The sequence below is a fragment of the Atractosteus spatula genome, chromosome 5 (genome assembly GCF_055471065.1).
Source record: "Atractosteus spatula isolate fAtrSpa1 chromosome 5, fAtrSpa1.hap1, whole genome shotgun sequence".
Lineage (NCBI taxonomy): Eukaryota > Metazoa > Chordata > Actinopteri > Semionotiformes > Lepisosteidae > Atractosteus > Atractosteus spatula.
The window spans coordinates 30,408,868-30,426,035 of NC_142710.1; the positions used below are offsets into that span (position 1 = coordinate 30,408,868).

The following is a 17,168-nucleotide window of genomic DNA, read 5'->3' on the forward strand; positions in this document are numbered from 1 at the left end:
TTTTCTGCTGCATTCCTTTATTTCAGCATGACAAAAGAAGTACGATACGTAATTATTACTATAGATTTTGGTTAAAAGACCAGTGTAGGTTGTGCCGCCCTGATTACTGTTCGCAGCAGCAACGGCAAACAGAATGCTGGGATAAACAACTGAAGGTGTAGAAGTGAAATCAAGGGATATTTTTAATGTAAGGAGCACTCATAAGACTTTGAGTTCCATTTGAGGACAATTATTAAAAATTATTATATTAAAGATGTGACTTTGTCTCCCTTTTTGCCAGCCTCTGTACCAAGACAAAAATCAATCCAAAAGCAAAATGTACTAAGTTGCAAAATCATAGAATGTATTAGTACTTCAAATACTACTGCAGTAGTTAATAAAAGTATTGTGGTATTGCCAATAGGTGTATGAATCTGTACAGGCATGCGATCGGTAAAACAAACCATTTAATTACCTCTCTTAAAGCTTCTGCATAGGAGCTCATGTCTGTCAGAATAACCAGTACATGCTTTTCGCATTGATAGGCCAAGTATTCTGCTGTAGTTAAAGCAAGACGAGGGGTGATAATGCGCTCAATCCTGAAAAAAAGAAAAAAAAAACAATCTAGACTTATACATAATTTCTGACACGGAATGGATTTCACTGTGTGTAAGAAGTTTCAAGGTACATAACTCAAAACGAAAACTTAAAAGAGCTTTCATTGTCAACGTGACAACTACTTACCACCTTCACAAGACTATAATTTCAAGCCATTAGTGTATACAATTACAATACATGTATAAAACTACTCATTTCTTTTTTATTTTTTTAAAACCCAGGACTTTACAACACAATATCTTAAGGCACTATTGTGTAAGATCATCAGGCAGAAGAAAGACAAAACCCTCTGAATTTTAATGGTAACTTACTCATCTGAAAGGGGTGTGGCATTGTGTCTTTCTCAAGAGTTCAAGTAGTACTGCACTGCAGCTACATACCCTTCTGTAGTGTTTAGCCTCATAGTGAGAAAATAGATGTACTTTTTTAATTAATAAGAGAATAACAGTACAAATAACATAAAAACATGACTGTTCACAGATTCTAAGGTATACCAAACTAGGAAAAGTAATGCAATGACAAATGACCTCAAAAAAGAGAGGAAAGCAGATTCAATGTAACCCTGTACTGAAGAAGCAACTTCAACCAAAAAGCAGCTGAGGCAGAAAAAAAAAACATCCAGTCAAAGTGAGGCAATCAAGAAACTGGCTCCTGAAATCATTGGATACAAATGACATTCAGACAAAACCAAAGAGCTATGGTGAGGGAACAAAATACAAGAGCAAGAGGAAGACTAGGTTTGCAGTTACTCACGTAGGATCATTTGCCAGATTTAAGAAGAGGCAGACATTGTCCATGGAGCCATTCTCCTCAAAGTCTGACTTGAAGAAGCGGGCGGTCTCCATGTTTACCTAGGCAGATGCAATTACAGGACTTATTTCTAAGAAAAGCGAAACGAAATCTGTTCGAGGATTTCAAAGATTTGGGATAAGCCCTTCATCACAGTGCATAGACCATAAATGTAATGGTGCTACTCATTTGTGTTCACTCAACATCATAACACATAAAAGTTTCATTGTTGAATCTTTCACCAAAAGTACAGTGACTATAGAAAGTCTACACTGTCCATACACTTTTCTACACGCCAGCAGCCATATCACCCTGCAGCTCAGTGAAGCTCAGCAGGTGTGAGCCTGGTCAGTACCTGGATGGGAGACCTCCTGGGAAAAAACCAAGGTTGCTGCTGGAAGAGGTGTTAATGGGGCCAGCAGGGGGCGCTCACCCTCTGGGTCCTAATGCCCCAGTATAGTGACGGGGACACTATACTGTAAACAGGCGCCATCCTTCGGATGAGACGTAAAACCAAGGTCCTGACTCTTTGGTCAAAATCACAGGGCGTTTCTCGAAAAGAGTAGGGGTCTAACCCCGGTGTCCTGGCCAAATTTCCCCATTGGCCCTTACCAATCATGGCCTCCTAACAGTCCCCATCTACGAATTGGCTTCATTACTCTGCTCTCCTCTCCACTGATAGCTGATGTGTGGTGAGTGTTCTGGCGTACTATGGCTGCCGTCGCATCATCCAGGTGGATGATCCACATTGGATGTGGTGGAGGGGATCCCCATTACCTGTACAGCGCTTTGAGTGGAGTGTCCAAAAAAGTGCTATATAGCTTTAAGCAATTCTTATTAATATTACACCCCCTTGGACTTTTTCACATTTTATTGTGTTACAGCATGGTACCATGATGTATGTAACCGAGAATTTTTGCCACTCATCAACACAAAGTATGCTATAATGTAAAAGTAAAAAAAATCCAGAGATTTTACTAAATGTATTAAAAATAAAAAACAGAAAATAATTACATAAATAATAAATGCATTATGGTTCCATACTGTAATAATAAAATGTGAAAAAGGGTGTAGACTTTCTATAGGCACTGTAGAGAGGCTGTCCACTCTCTTACGTCACTCTTTAAGTATTTTATGCATTAAATGATTGAGCATTACATTGTTCAACACATATTTTCCAGAACTTCATACCAAGACTCTTCAAGTTTTTCATTAAAATTAATTTCATAATAGCAATTTGTTGTTGAATTATAAATGAAGGTAACGGTAATGGAAGACATATGAGAATTCATCAAAATGTAAAGGATAATTATTGCCTTTATTAGGCATTAATAAGGGCCAATCAATCACACATGCTATAATGCTGCAAGAATAAAAGCATTGCATTATTACTGTGTCATGAATAGGTTGCTGAAATTAGTTTATCTAAAATGGCATTAAACGTTTAATGACCTGGTAAATGAGATAACTTTAAACCAAGGGCAGCAATACCTCTGGGCAGTATGGGCTCTAGTGTCTGGTAGAGTTAACCCTGGCTTCCTACCATACAGCAAAGCCCAATCTATCCCAAAAGAACAAATCCCATCGACTCCTCTCCACTTACTCCCATAGCCGCAAACACAATGGCAAAGTTGTCCGCGCTATAATCCATTACATCTTTGGATTTCTGAACAAGGCCAGCCTGACGACATATCTGTGCAGCAATCTGTGAAGAAAAGAAAAGGCTTGCAAGCAAGTTGTTCTTCTCACTTTGTAGAACCGGGCTGCCAACTTCAGAAAGGTGCTTCCTCAATTACAATTATGTGTGTTATTCTGCCTGCTGCAAAGAAAATATCAGACACAGCTACCCTCACAAAGGCCTCCGAGACAATCAGAAGGAGAAATGGAAGAAGCACACTAATTATTTTGTCTGTGATACTAATTCACATTTAAAAAAACTGAACAGATTTCCACAGAGCAAATAGAACTGTCAAAAATCGTTTAACTAAAACCATTGAAACCAAAGACAACATTTTCTATTTTCCTCATAAGTCATGTCCCACTTACTATATTTAAAAGGAGAACTGCAATGCTTCAAATCAAGCAGGCTTGTGAATACATCTCTTTTAATCCAATAGAAATATGGATTTTGATTTCCGGGCAGTTTTGCTGACAAATACTACTTACTTGTGAACTCTGCACGTTCGTTGAAACATTTCTGAGACAAAATGTCTGCTCCACATCCTGTACTGTACTGTTCCAAATGTTACATTTTGGAACTCGAATACAAGTTTACAACAATGTGGTGACTTATAGTACTTTCACAAAGTTCACGATTTTGTGCTTCAGTCGAAATTTGTAAAATATTTCTATAACGTCAATGAATTTATTTTGTTACAGAGATTCAATAACCGATCAGAGAAACTGGGACTGCAGTTTAAGTCAAACATATCTACTGCACAGCTGCTTGACTCTGTAAAACCAAGAGTAAAACTAATGTGTACATTCAAATGCTAGAGTTAAAAGAGAGGTCTTCAAGAGAATTGTAAAAATGTTGATGACAGTCAGAGAGTCTTTAAAGATTTTGGGTGAGGAGTTCCCTACATATTTCTTTGTGCAGAACCACATCTACCACCCTTTGTGTGAAGCTCAATCTTCAGGATAGTAATGGCCTTCTGATTAAGAGCTAGAGTACACTCATGCAGTAAGCCCTTAAGACAGCATTGATCTCTAGACCACTCATTGCCTTATTTGAGAACAGGTAAACCTTAAAGCCCACTCTAGATTTCTGAGGAAGTAGGAAGTAATTACAGAGGAGGAAGGAGCTTAAGGAGAGGTAATAAGGAGTAACAGCAGTCCTGTCACAATGTAGCTTAAGAAGGTTCTGTTCATCCTCATTTTAATATCAGATAGACACCTGTGAAGTGCAGAACCCACAGCAGTAGCATCACTTCTGGTCTGCAAGTAAAACTAAGTATCATCAGGATCGCAGCAGAATCCAAATCTATGATGTGAAATAATCATCTGAACAATAGGCAACATGTAGATATTAAGTGATGAAAATCTCTTAGCTACATGAAAGAGACCTTTAAGGGGAGCATTTCAATTTTACATTAAAAGTTTCCTAAACTGATTTATATTCATCTCACTTTGTCCTTTGTTTAAGAATTATGTTTGAGATAACTTCCAAAAACTTCAGATGGTAGTAGTTAGAATATCAAAAAGAAAAAAAGAAACAGAAGATGACCCGCCTTAACCTAATCTAGTGTTTGGCTAGTAACACCTTCGCTCAAGGTAGAGATAGTTAAACTAAGGTAGCTACTGTACATGAATTATTTATTTAATAGAAGACAGAACATCCTCTGCCATCTGCCACATACAATTCCTTTTATTTTAGTAAACAATGAACAGTTTAAAGACTTGGTTCCACATAAAGCCTCATAATCATCAAGTGGACAAAACCTAAGACCACAATACGGTGCAAAATTGAAAAATATGATCTGGAAGACACCTTACACTACCTTGTTGGAATATTCCATCTTTAGCTACTTATTGAGTAGAATGTTCTATATTTGTTGTTTTTCTAATTTTGTTTGATAATTGTATAGAGCATGCTGTTGTCTTGCTAATTACTACAGAGTGAAAAAGATGCACAGATTTTGCACAATAGCAAAAAATCTTTGCTATTCCTAAACTCCAGAAAAGTTTTTTTTTTACTAAGTGGTGGAGCACCTACTATTCCTGCTGTTCTTACTACTGTTATTATATCAAATCATATGAGAAACAATATGGAATCTTATTTTATCCGGCAGTCACTTTTTGCATTACTGTAGTTCATTAAACATTTATACCAAATCAGAACATTTTTTTCAGCTGTTCAATACTACTTCAGCTTTTTCCACTCATAGCTGAAACAACAAAACCAAACTACATTAAGCATTTTAAACTATTTTATGGGGAGTTCTTCGCTGGGTGCCCTGCACAACAGACATGCTTCACCTCTAGTTGAGACTGAACCTCTGGGACAGGGATGTATAATGTTAAAAAGCAAATAGCTCCAAGGCAAGAGGCTCAGAGAAGTCTGCCTACACCTCCTATTCTCCCGCACAGGGTAAATTGCTGGGTTCGTCACCATAGGCTGATACACAAAAAAACAACTGGTGACTCGACATTGGGTGGGTTAGCTAACAAAATGTTCTAAATTAAAAAATGAAAAAAAGTTTAAAATACTTATCTTTGGAAATTGATACGTGTAACATTTCATTCTTTCATTTTAAGGTCTGAAGATGCACACTGCACTAAGACATGGATTTAAGGACATGAACTTAAGGTGGAAGAGAAACTTTTGAAAAGCAGAGATCAAGAAGCACAATTTCCATTCTGCTTTCTCCAGGACAAAGCGATATGGAAAATTCTGCTATAACAGCAGAATGAAGGGAGAATTGAAATGTGACAGAAGAGTGCAAAACTCCCCTCTCCAGAAATCTTGAGATGGACTGGAGCATGAGAACAATGAGGGGGAAATCTTATGCACTAAGATAAAAAAATTCATTACTGTGGGAGAAATTTTGAATTTCTGAAGACCCAAAGCTCATGGCACCCAGGTGTCATAAAATTAACCTGTTCTGTACACTGTTCTGTAGTACATTTAGCCACACAACAGCAGAAATCCTTCAGATTAGTAGGGGAGTAGAAGAGACAGTACATTTATCTAGTGCTAATTCCAAAACAGTTATGAGTGAGTGTAAAAAATAGCTGGTTACAATATTCCAATAATACTGGGTATAAAAGAATGAAGTCCTTATAAATATTTCAAGCCCTACATACAGTATATACAAATATGCTTTGCAAACGTAGCAATGCATTCACTTGAATGTTCACACAAATAGAAATTATTTCCAAAAGAAATTACCATTACCCAACAATCTAAAATGAGAGTGAAAAGCTAGTTAGAGGTAAAATAAGAGAATAATTTGAGAAACAAAAGACCTGTTTCTCAACAGAAGTGCATTTTTAATTAAGTTATTCAATTTAAATAGAGATGGAAGTCAACTAAAAAACAACGAGAACAAAAGAAAGGAAAAGACTGACTTAACCTTGGGAGGTTAATTTCCGATAAAGAAACTCACAAGACAAGGTTAACTGCTTCAGGGCATGACAACTTGGAAAATTAAAAACACACAGCAGAGGTCATGAGCTCTGACACTTAAGAGCTCTAAAGTCATATTGTCAATAATCTCTGCTTGGCAAGAATTCAAAGTTAAACCTACTGATTTACAAAGGGCAAAATGTTAATCGTGTAATTCTGGTTCCCAGAAAGAGACAAGTATCCACCAAAGGATGTTATAAAAATGCCCAGAAGACAGAGGGCTCATTCTAGTGCTGTAGAAAGACCAGTGTGTTCCACTTTATCTCTACTCCCACACCACTGAAATATAGGGCTAGTACAACTTCTGCTCTTCCTCTTCTATTGACAAACCCAAATAAGGTTCATCAACCCAAGGAGCTTGCAAGGTACTCTTCTCTTTTAACAGACTTAGAGATGCTGGATTACAGGAGAAACCTAACATACAGTACCTTCTCCCATTGAAGAGCAGTCACTCACAGGTGGGACACTGTAGCAGTGCCAGCATATGAAACCCTGAGGAACACGTTAGCATAAGTACAGCCAAGACCCAAACTCCCTGATGTCTCTTAAGACAAATGCAGCCATAAAGTGACTTTTGGGACCAGCCATATCTTTACAGTAAAACTATGTGGAATAGCCTAATTAGCTGTAGTACAGTCGGACAGGAGACACACTGAAAACAGAGCAAAGCCTCTAATGGAGTGAGCTACCAACTCCTGTGGGGGGGACTATGATCTGCAATCTGAGAGGCAGTAGAAATCGCTTCCATAATCTAGTGGAAAAGGTGCCTTTTGACGGGGCCTGGCCCTACACCCTAGATTTACTGTACTGTATATCAGCAGCTCATCAATATGATGTACTGTTCATGTGTCGCCCAAACAATAGTACGGGTCATAGTAGACAACAGGCTTCCTCAGGGATGAATGATGGAGGACGGAATGCCATCAGCTCTACAACCTGTTTAACATTATAGGGGGTGAGTCCTTTTGTAAGGAATCCCATAACAACACCCTAGATTCCTGACCAAAATTAGACAACATAAAATGTAAGGGCATGGATGTCGCTAATTTGTTTTGTGGAGGTGATAGCTAGAACAGTTGCATGCACACGTAAAATGTCTATTAGAAAGGCCAAGAGAAGAGGATATATTCTGTATGTATATTGCAATGAAAAAAGAAGTGTTTTACCATGGGAAAATAAAAATAACAAAATGACATAAAATTACAACGGGATAACAAAAGAAGCTTCTTAATGATTAAAGGGAAATGGAAGACTAGTATTAAGTGAATACTTCATTCAGATGTTGTACAAAGGAAAAAATCAAAAACATAGTTAAGGATGGTTACAAACCATGACCATGGCAGTGACCAAAAGAAGGAGATCATGGGTACAAGCAGTGGAAATTAGGTTTCTCCATACTCTCCATGACAGAATGAGGAGCTCAGCAATCGTAGAGGACTCCAGAGTAGAGTCGCCACTCCCCTGGATCGAGAGGAGACAGTTGACGTGATTTGGGTATCTGGTGAGGACGGGGGCCACTGGGGGCCTCGCTGGAGGTGCACCAGATATGGCCCACTGGGAAGAGACCCAGGGGTAAACCAAAGACATGCTGGAGGGATTATATCTCTCAGCTGACCCGGGAGCACCTGGGAATCCCCCAGGAGGAGCTGGAGAAAGGGAAGTCTGGTCTGCCTGCTCAGGCTGTTACCACTGTGACCCTCACCAGGAGTAAGCAGTTAGACAATGGATGGATGGAAATCAAAAACATTCCTCAGCCTAAGGAAAGACTATATATAATATAATAATATACTGTATATAGTTACATATATTCAAGAGTATCACTACAGAAGAGGTAGATTTACTATGGGTGCTAGAAGCACTTAAGAAAAACAAATCTCTTAAATCTGATGGTACAGTATTTTACCACTTGTACTTAAGGAAGCAAGCTGTTATTCATAGACTGTTAACAAAACTACTGATTGTCACTCAATTTTTTAGCCCATTGACTGAAAAATTGATAATGGAATGTCCATCCAAAAACAGACAAAACTGAATCAAGTACTCATAAACCAAAAACTATTATGTCTATGATGTGGAAATTATACTTAAGAGAATCATCTATATGGAAATAATATCCGAGGGGATAATCAGCATGGATTGAGAAAAGGTAAATATTGCTCAACGAAACAGTTATGGACATATACAGAGCCTATCATGTATTATAGTTAAGATTTTCAGAAGGCATTTGATGAAGTTCTTCATAAAAGATTAATTCTCAAATTACAAGCAGTGGAAGTGGAAGTAAGGTATGCATTTGTATGTAGAGCTGGGTAATGGATAAAAAACAGAGTATAGAGAAGGGATAAATGCTCAAATTAGGAGGTGTAATAAGTGGAGTACCACAGAGGTCTCTATTAGGATCTTCTTAAGTTTGCATTTGCAACTTACAGTACATAAGTTCATATCTTGTATAAGTTCACACCTTATATAACTTATGTAACTTATAACTGTTATACTGTATAAGATAGTGTGAGCGAAGTAACAGCTGGAAAGTGAGGTCCCCTAAAAAGGAAGTAGAGATACAGACTTGGCAATGAATTTCTATTATATCATTTGAATGGAACCACATTAAGATCATGTATAGCATATGATACAGGAAATTCGGGTAAAAGTGCACTCTCTTTGAAGCAAATAAAAGGGGCTCAGATGCCTGGAGAACTCAGAACTGTGTGGACTGAGGGAAAGACAGACCTCTGTGCAGTTAGTGTTCTCCAGAACACTCTGTAAACTGACAATGAAGGAGTCCTGAGTCCTGATTTACTGCAACTGTCCCCCACCTTGAGGACGGCAATATAACCCCTTTTTTGTTGCTAGAAATTCAGCACAAACTTCTAAAGCAAACAAAAATAAGCAGTACACGTGGACTGGTAAAAATATTGATATTCAGAAATCCATTAGCCACCATTAGCTGTAATGTTTGCAAAGGCCAGATGATGCACTTTCACCACAAAAAATAATCTTCAGTTGCCACAGATTCGCAGAACAATTAAAACAAGCTATACTGAACGTACTACATTGTACAATGCAGATGTTCACTACAACTGTTAAATCAGTTAACAGTTAAGGGTTAGGAACTTGACACCAAAATATGGTCAGCAACCAATTTTTAGAAAATGATGTTGCAAATTTGTAAAAACATTAAAATTATGATTGGTTATATAATACATTTAAGAAATAATAAGAAGAAGCTTTATCGCATCATTACTTAACTCCAACAAGATTTCAAAGCCATTTAATATATTTTGGATCTCTGCTAATCATTTTTAAATTGTATATCCCAGTCAACTTGTATCATGTTTATTTCCTATCTCTCCAAGTATTAGGAGCATATCTAACTTTACCCACTGCAGAGAGGAGCCTCATTCATTATTCCGACTGGTTTGCACAGCTCGCATATCAACCTGCTGTATCACTGAAGTCAAATAAGACTCTGATATCACTTTATTTCACTTTTCCTTAAAACTCAGGAGATGACAACTACCTACAAACAGATTCATTTTGTGTCAAAAGCAGATTGTTGTTCCTTAGCTCAATGCTGATTAGCTGAGTGATGGGGGCCCGGGAAGACAGTGTTCCCCCAGCTGAAGTGAACCCAAGGACAGATGCAAGGGTGGAGACAGAAAAGGTAAAAGAATTCTAATCAATAATTGCTGGGAAGGAATGGCTAATAACCTGTACTTAGGTCTCAGTGGGATATGAGGTAAGTAGTATGAGTTCGGGGTTGTGGTCTTCCCTACACTGTCATTTCCATTAACTCCATTAATGTACTGCATTTCTCTTCAAGGTAGTGCTGGGAACTGGCAATCTCAGTCGCAGAGCAGGTACAGCACACACAGCATTTTGTTTCATCCTTCTAGAGTTTCCAATTATAGCGAACATCCTCTCTGAGGCTGAGAGAATGACTATTCTATTATTCCGTCCTTTTGTGAAATCCCAGCTCTTTAGAGAAGAGGAAAAAAACTATACTCTATGAAAGGTTAATGAGGCTTTACTCCAGATTGAAAGTTTCAGGAATAAAAGTCATAGCTAGCTTTTTTAAGGAAAATATGCACATAGCTACCTCTGCTTGACTCATATATGGGTCCTTTTTTCCAACGGGTGCATCCTTTCCATGACTCTGCTAACTGTCATGGTATCTGTCCATGTTTCTCGTGATGGTGGTGGTAATTTAAGTCTCACTAAAGAGTGGCAAATCTGAGATTTTAAGCAAGATGAGAAGTGAAACAAAGGCAATGCCTATGTATCAGAATCTCAAATAATAGGACACAGTCATAGAATGACTCAGAAACAAGCGTTTTGAGAAATAGAAAAAAAAGAAAAAGAACTGAACCATTACAAGGATGAGATGGCATGGATACAGCATATCTTAAGGCCACAAATAGGAACAGGGGAAGGTCAGGATTCACTCTTACTGTTTCTCTTTAGATTACTGTTGTAAAAGTAATGACTACCTATTCGAGCAAATACAGTTCCAGTTCGAATTTGTCAGTACTGAATGAGATAACATAGGGAAGTAAAGTAATTTAGGACTGTCTTTAATAAAGGCTTCGGAGCTTTACATGATGCCCTTCTGTTCCTCAGTACATTTCAGATGAATAAGTATGTAGTAATTTTATGGGATACTTCTGGTGAAGGAGCCAGTCAGTCAACATTTTAAACAAAAGCAAGAAACAATGAAATACACACTTTACAGTATGTTATACAACAAATCCACAGTAAAGTGGCCTTTTACCTCAGCTTGTATACACAGACTCAACTTTATCCGTTTTCTTTAAAAAAATCAACAAAAACTAAAGAATATTAGTGAGATTATTCATTATTATTGATTAAACAAATTAGATTCCTAATAGCAAAAGAGCCCGAGTCAATCTTAGCTGAGAGTGCACACTAGACACAAGCATTGGGAATGCTAGATCTCGATTCCCACTCCTTTTGTTGTTTACATTACTAACTACATCGCCAAAACCAGACTACTCACCTCATTGTGGGGCAAACCTGCTGCTGAGAATATGGGGATCTTCTGACCTCTAGCAATGCTATTCATGCCATCGATGGCTGAGATGCCCGTCTGAATCATCTCCTCTGGGTAGATTCGGCACTGTGGGTTGATTGGCTGACCTGTAAGGGTCAAAGAAACCATGGAAGGTCAGCTCTTCAAGACGGCAAACATAAAAAAACCCATAAATTCCTATCTTTTATAAGCACAAATTACTGCCAATAATATTCAAGTGAAAGCTAAATAATCGCTCTATAAAGACACTGATGGCAGAAGGCCAGCAGATTTGAAAGTTTAACACCATTGCTCCTGAAGGTCATGAATAAAGCTTAAGTCTTCACATAATGCCAAACTATAGTCTATTCAACCTACCTATGCTTTTCTGATTGATGATTATAAACAGTTTGAAATTACAAAGCACTACTCATAAAGGAATCTCTGAGCACAACATGCCCTTGGGGTTATGATTTCCGAAAAAGCATCAGTTTAATCAACGGGAAGGACAAGCTTTTCCGTTTATACAGAAATTTACCCTATGAGAGATGTGCCTTACAATGGAACCAGAATCAAGGCAAAGGCTTGCATATTCATAAACACTGCACAGGGATATAAGAGTCAAAGTAAAACACATAGAAAGGTGTGTAGAAGACATTAAAACTGGAAGGAAATCCAACTATTTAATTTCACAGAGTCAAGAATGAATTTATGCAAAAACACAAAGCACTAAAAATTCTTTATTGCCTTATGTCACCAGGTCAGGAGTGACACCAACTTTTAAAATCAAAGACAAAACACTGGACACTCTGAGATCGCTTTTTATGGCACAATATGTTAAATAAAACATAATTGTACACAGGGGCATAAAGCCTGATACTGCCGGTCATTCCCATTTATCATTTACTGTACACTGACAACAAGCAATGGATGGTCTCTGTATGATCATTAGTCAAAACTCAAATAAATACAAAACCTTAAATGTATAACAGAATGAGAAAAAAGTGAAGAAAATGTTTTTCACACAGAAGATCTATTCTAGTGCATCAACCAGCAGTGCTGGAATTTAACTGATTGTTCTGATCACCCTCCTTGCTTTCACACCCCTTACAGGTGATTTCTTTTAGCTGTTTGGCCTGGTTACAGTTACCCAATTTATTCATCGCCTTATTTTCAAATAAAATAACTTTTAGGGCCATAACACTGTCTCTTGCTTCAATTCATTTAATGCATTAACAATAACTGTACATGATATACTGTACCATGTAACTGTCTGCATAAAAAATTAAATACCTTCTGAGATGCTGTATTTGCTATTATGAGATGCAATATTGCTAAGATACACCCGAACGTTTTCTGCAAATCTATGACAAAGCATTGACTGAATATCTATTGCTGAACAGGCCTGAACAATGTCTGAACATTGCCTGCAAAACTATAGGGTACCTGCAGAGCTTAAAATATTCACACCCTTGAACAGTTTTCACATTTTGCTGCTTTAAAGCTTGCAGTCATGACACAACCTACTCCACCCATTCAAAGCAAAAAACAAAAAGAAAAAAATAATACGATAAAATATTTCCACCATTCACCCTGTGAGAAATGATAAATGTTCTTATACCTGTACATGAACTACTACAAAGCTTCAGTTATAGCTACTGTACCAATTCCATGATGAATTTTACCCTTTCCATGGGGAACAGCTGTGTGGTTCAAGTTCAACAACACAACCCCTTTTAGGTTTCTATATTCCCATTCAACATACCTCTCAAGAAATTAAAATAAAGAGAAATTAAAATTCTTTCATTTCTTCAATACATTGCTTTCATATAATATTTATTGATCACCTTCAGATTTCAGGAGGCCAGGAATGTGAACACTGTGTGTGAAGGGAAACAAAATTTTATTCTTGCTAGTCAATGCATTTCAAGTACTTCATCACAGAAAATCCATAATTACAATTTTTATACCAGCCATACACATGGCAGTTAGCATAGCCGGCTCACAGCTCTTGGGTTCTGGGCTGATCTGGGGTGCCTTCAATAAGCAGTTCACCTTTGCACTCTGAGTGGTTAAAAAGCATAAAAATAATAATAAGCTTTCTTACCCATAATATCCAGGTACTCCTCTGCTAACACACTTGGCCCCCTGTCAATAGGTTTCCCTGAGCCATTGAAAACACGCCCTACAAACAAGAGGAAGAGTGCACAAGATATAACTATTGCCATAGTTCTTTTGAGATTTCTATTCAAAAGAACTAGATGAGTTTATAATTAAAATGTAGGTTTTTGATCTTTTATGTTTTTTCAGCATTTACATTATTATCTTATGATGTAAAACAATTAAGGACTAAAACATATAACAAATCATCACACGCTTCAGCTACAAGGCCAACCTCAGCATTTCCTCAAAGGAACAATTAAGTTTAAATGGAGGGTAGTTGTAACAATTAATCATTAAATTAATAAACCAATATGGCTTTTTTTCACATGTACATTAATTGAGTCATTAAAAACCAACATTCAAATTCTAAAGCTCAATTAATAATTACGTGTTTTGTTTTATACAAAAACAATTGAAAGAATAAAAACTAAAAAATGTTTGATTGTGGATTTCAACATTTGAAATCTACTTCTTTAATAAGCTGTGAACACCCATTGAACCTACTAAGTGAAAAAATGTTTTAGGAAATTTGTTAACTAATGAGTGTCATAGTAATGGTTGGGATTTGGCCTTAGATTTTACATGCTTTTTTTAAATTAAAGTATTATTTCTGAATCTCAGCTAAAGTAAATAAAAGTGCACTATTAGCATTAACATCATTCATGAACATAAAGTATTTTTCTTTTCCATCTTCCTGAACAAAGATGTACTGACAGGAAAAAAGAAAAAAATACCAAACTGGATAATAGAAACAGCTGCTAGCTACACTTAGTTTGTGCATATGAATATTTATAAAACAAGAAGCAACTACATTTCCTTCAACTGTGCAGAAAATTGATAAGTGTATCAAATTCAACCTAAATAGTCCTTTAACAGGCAATTCCTCATTTTCTCATTAAATTTCTCCCCATACTCCTTTCAGAAAAAAAGAGTAAACAAATTTTAAAATGTCACGATTGTTTCAAATGATTTGTTTTTGCACTTTAAATGAAAAAAAACATTGAACACTAAACCCGATGAACACAGGGGGATTAGGACTGGTCAGGTACAATTGGTGCAAAATGATCACATTTCACACACATATTGGTAACAATAAAAGCTTGAAATCAGTGCTCAACATTTGAAGGAGGAAATTACACCTGCAATTGGTTTTCTTTATCCAAAAAATAAGGACAGCCGGCTCTGAAAAGAAGCCTAATTTTTATAAATGAATAGCAGCTTTCACGGTCATTTCCACAGAGCAACGCTGAAATATGCCTTCTGCTCTCCTGAAGGGGTCATCTTACCCAACATGTCCTCAGACACAGGTGTGCGCAGGATGTCACCTGTGAACTCGCAGGCTGTTTTCTTTGCATCGATTCCTGAAGTGCCTTCAAATACCTAAATCAATAAGGAAAGATTTCCTTTAACTTCCTTCATTCCCTTAACAGGATTAGTTCTATCTACACCGCTATGTCTTGCTTCAGAAAACAAGTTCAGTTGTAAATCAGAGCCAACACAGGACTAGTCTTCATTTTTAAATATGATCTCTCCTAATTATGTGAATGGCTTTCTACTTCAAAGACTGAGGTGGAAGGAACCTAATAATGATTTAAAAAATGAAATACACAGGTAAAAATCATTTACTTTCAAAGATAAAAAATGGCATTACTTTTGTACATCTGTTAAACTTTATTTTTCTTGCATGGTTCTACAAGAGGCTCGAGTAAATGGCGTACCTGAACGACAGCCTTTGAGCCCATAACTTCCAGCACCTGGCCACTTCTTTTTGTGCCATCAGGCAGGGTCAAATGCACAATTTCTGCAAATCTGGGGAACTGAAAATGAAGAAAAGCAGTCGGTGGAATCAGACAGGTTGCCCTATTGCAACTGCAACATTCAGAAACTTCTCGCTACTGTTCCATCGCAGTCGTTTTGCATGTAAAATAACAGAAAGGGACATTCCAAATATTATGACTCTAAAAATAAATATTACAATTATTAGAAAATATCAATTCGAATATATAAGGCACTCGCATCTCGTGAATTTAAACAGCCACAGGACAAAAGGTGTGTACAGGTTTTTTTATACATCCTTCAGAGAAACTGAAGACATCCAACTGGTTCAGTAACAGTAACATCTGTCAGTTAGGGATAATGGGATATAATGGGTGGAAATGCAGTAGGGTCTGACCAGAAACAGGTGCTGGGCTTTGCTTCACCATAGGACAACCTTCCACACAGCTGGGGTACAATTAGAGAACATTCAAAATCTGCAACATTCAAAATCTTAGTCCTCTGAATTCATAGTTTTAATATATATTTATATATAATGGTAGCAATTGCAGTGACATTTACATCTTGCATTTGAAATCCCTTACTATGGAAAAAAAAAACTTATAGGCATACCTTGACATTATCCAAAATCACAAGGGGTCCATTTACTCCAGACACAGTAGAGTAGGCTGGAAAAGATGAACAGCATTTTCATCAGCTTAGAAAAGAGGAAAATGAATGCTATACTCATTTAGTCATGAAGAAGCTGCCAGATGACTGTTTTTGACTTTTGAATTTGCACTTCAAGGTTGCCAGAAAAAAACACAATACAGCAGATGAAAACAAAGCACAACTGAAGGCCGTTCAACCCACCTAAGCTCATTTGGTAGTTAGTAGCTAATTGAACCTAGGATTTCAACAAGCAGTTTCTTGAAATAAGTCAGGGTATCAGCTGCAACAACATAGCTTGGTAGCTTGTTCAATATTCCCACAACTATTTGTGTAAAGAAGTGCCTCCCGTTCTCAGTTTCAAGTCTCCACTTGTGGCCTCCGATTTGTGTCTCACTGTTCATTCCAGAATAACTTTGTCAGAATATATTTTCATATCTGGATTTTAAATGTGTAATTCCCCAAGCAATCTTGTCTGTTCAAGACTAAAAAGGATCAGTTCCTATAGGCTGTCAGTGTAGAACATTTCCTCAAGCCCCAGAATGTTCCTGGTTGTTCTTCCCCCAAACTGATTTTAGAGCTGAAATGTTTTCCATAATGTGATGCCAAAATTATTAACAGTATTCAAAATGAGGCCATACAAGGCAAGTAACAAGGCATGTTACTGTACAATTTTAACATAAAATGATTGGATATATATTTAAAAGTCTAGAATTTAAATCAAGGCACGTTGTTTGCCTTAATTGCTTTTCCACTTCTCTAGGTGTAGTCCTAAAAACACTGTCAACCATGTCAACCTAAACATCTTTGTACGTAGCCACTTCTATCTCAGTGTTTTTCATTTTGCATTTATACAGTAATTTGCCCTGCACTTGTCTATTTTAAATGTCATTTGCAAGTGTTTGCCCTTTAAAATGTGTTTGAATTCTATTTGACAATCATCTTAGTTTGGTATCATCTGCAAATTTAACTAGTTAAACTATATTAGAATCTGAATTTTTGATATATATATATTTGGAAGAGCAGTGGTCATAGTAT

General features: G+C 37.0%; 1 protein-coding gene across 1 annotated transcript in view; it reads right to left on the minus strand.

The window, feature by feature from the left end:
• The window catches only part of atp6v1b2a (ATPase H+ transporting V1 subunit B2a), a 41,352-nt gene that overhangs the window by 12,070 nt on the left and 12,114 nt on the right, over nucleotides 1–17,168 (minus strand). The window contains exons 2-9 of the mRNA XM_088916176.1: nucleotides 16,095–16,150; nucleotides 15,425–15,523; nucleotides 14,993–15,086; nucleotides 13,651–13,728; nucleotides 11,532–11,671; nucleotides 2,990–3,091; nucleotides 1,351–1,448; nucleotides 455–578 (exon numbers count right to left, since the gene is read on the minus strand). Coding sequence (XP_088772302.1) covers nucleotides 455–578; nucleotides 1,351–1,448; nucleotides 2,990–3,091; nucleotides 11,532–11,671; nucleotides 13,651–13,728; nucleotides 14,993–15,086; nucleotides 15,425–15,523; nucleotides 16,095–16,150 — 791 coding nt within the window. The remainder of the gene's footprint in view (nucleotides 1–454; nucleotides 579–1,350; nucleotides 1,449–2,989; nucleotides 3,092–11,531; nucleotides 11,672–13,650; nucleotides 13,729–14,992; nucleotides 15,087–15,424; nucleotides 15,524–16,094; nucleotides 16,151–17,168) is intronic.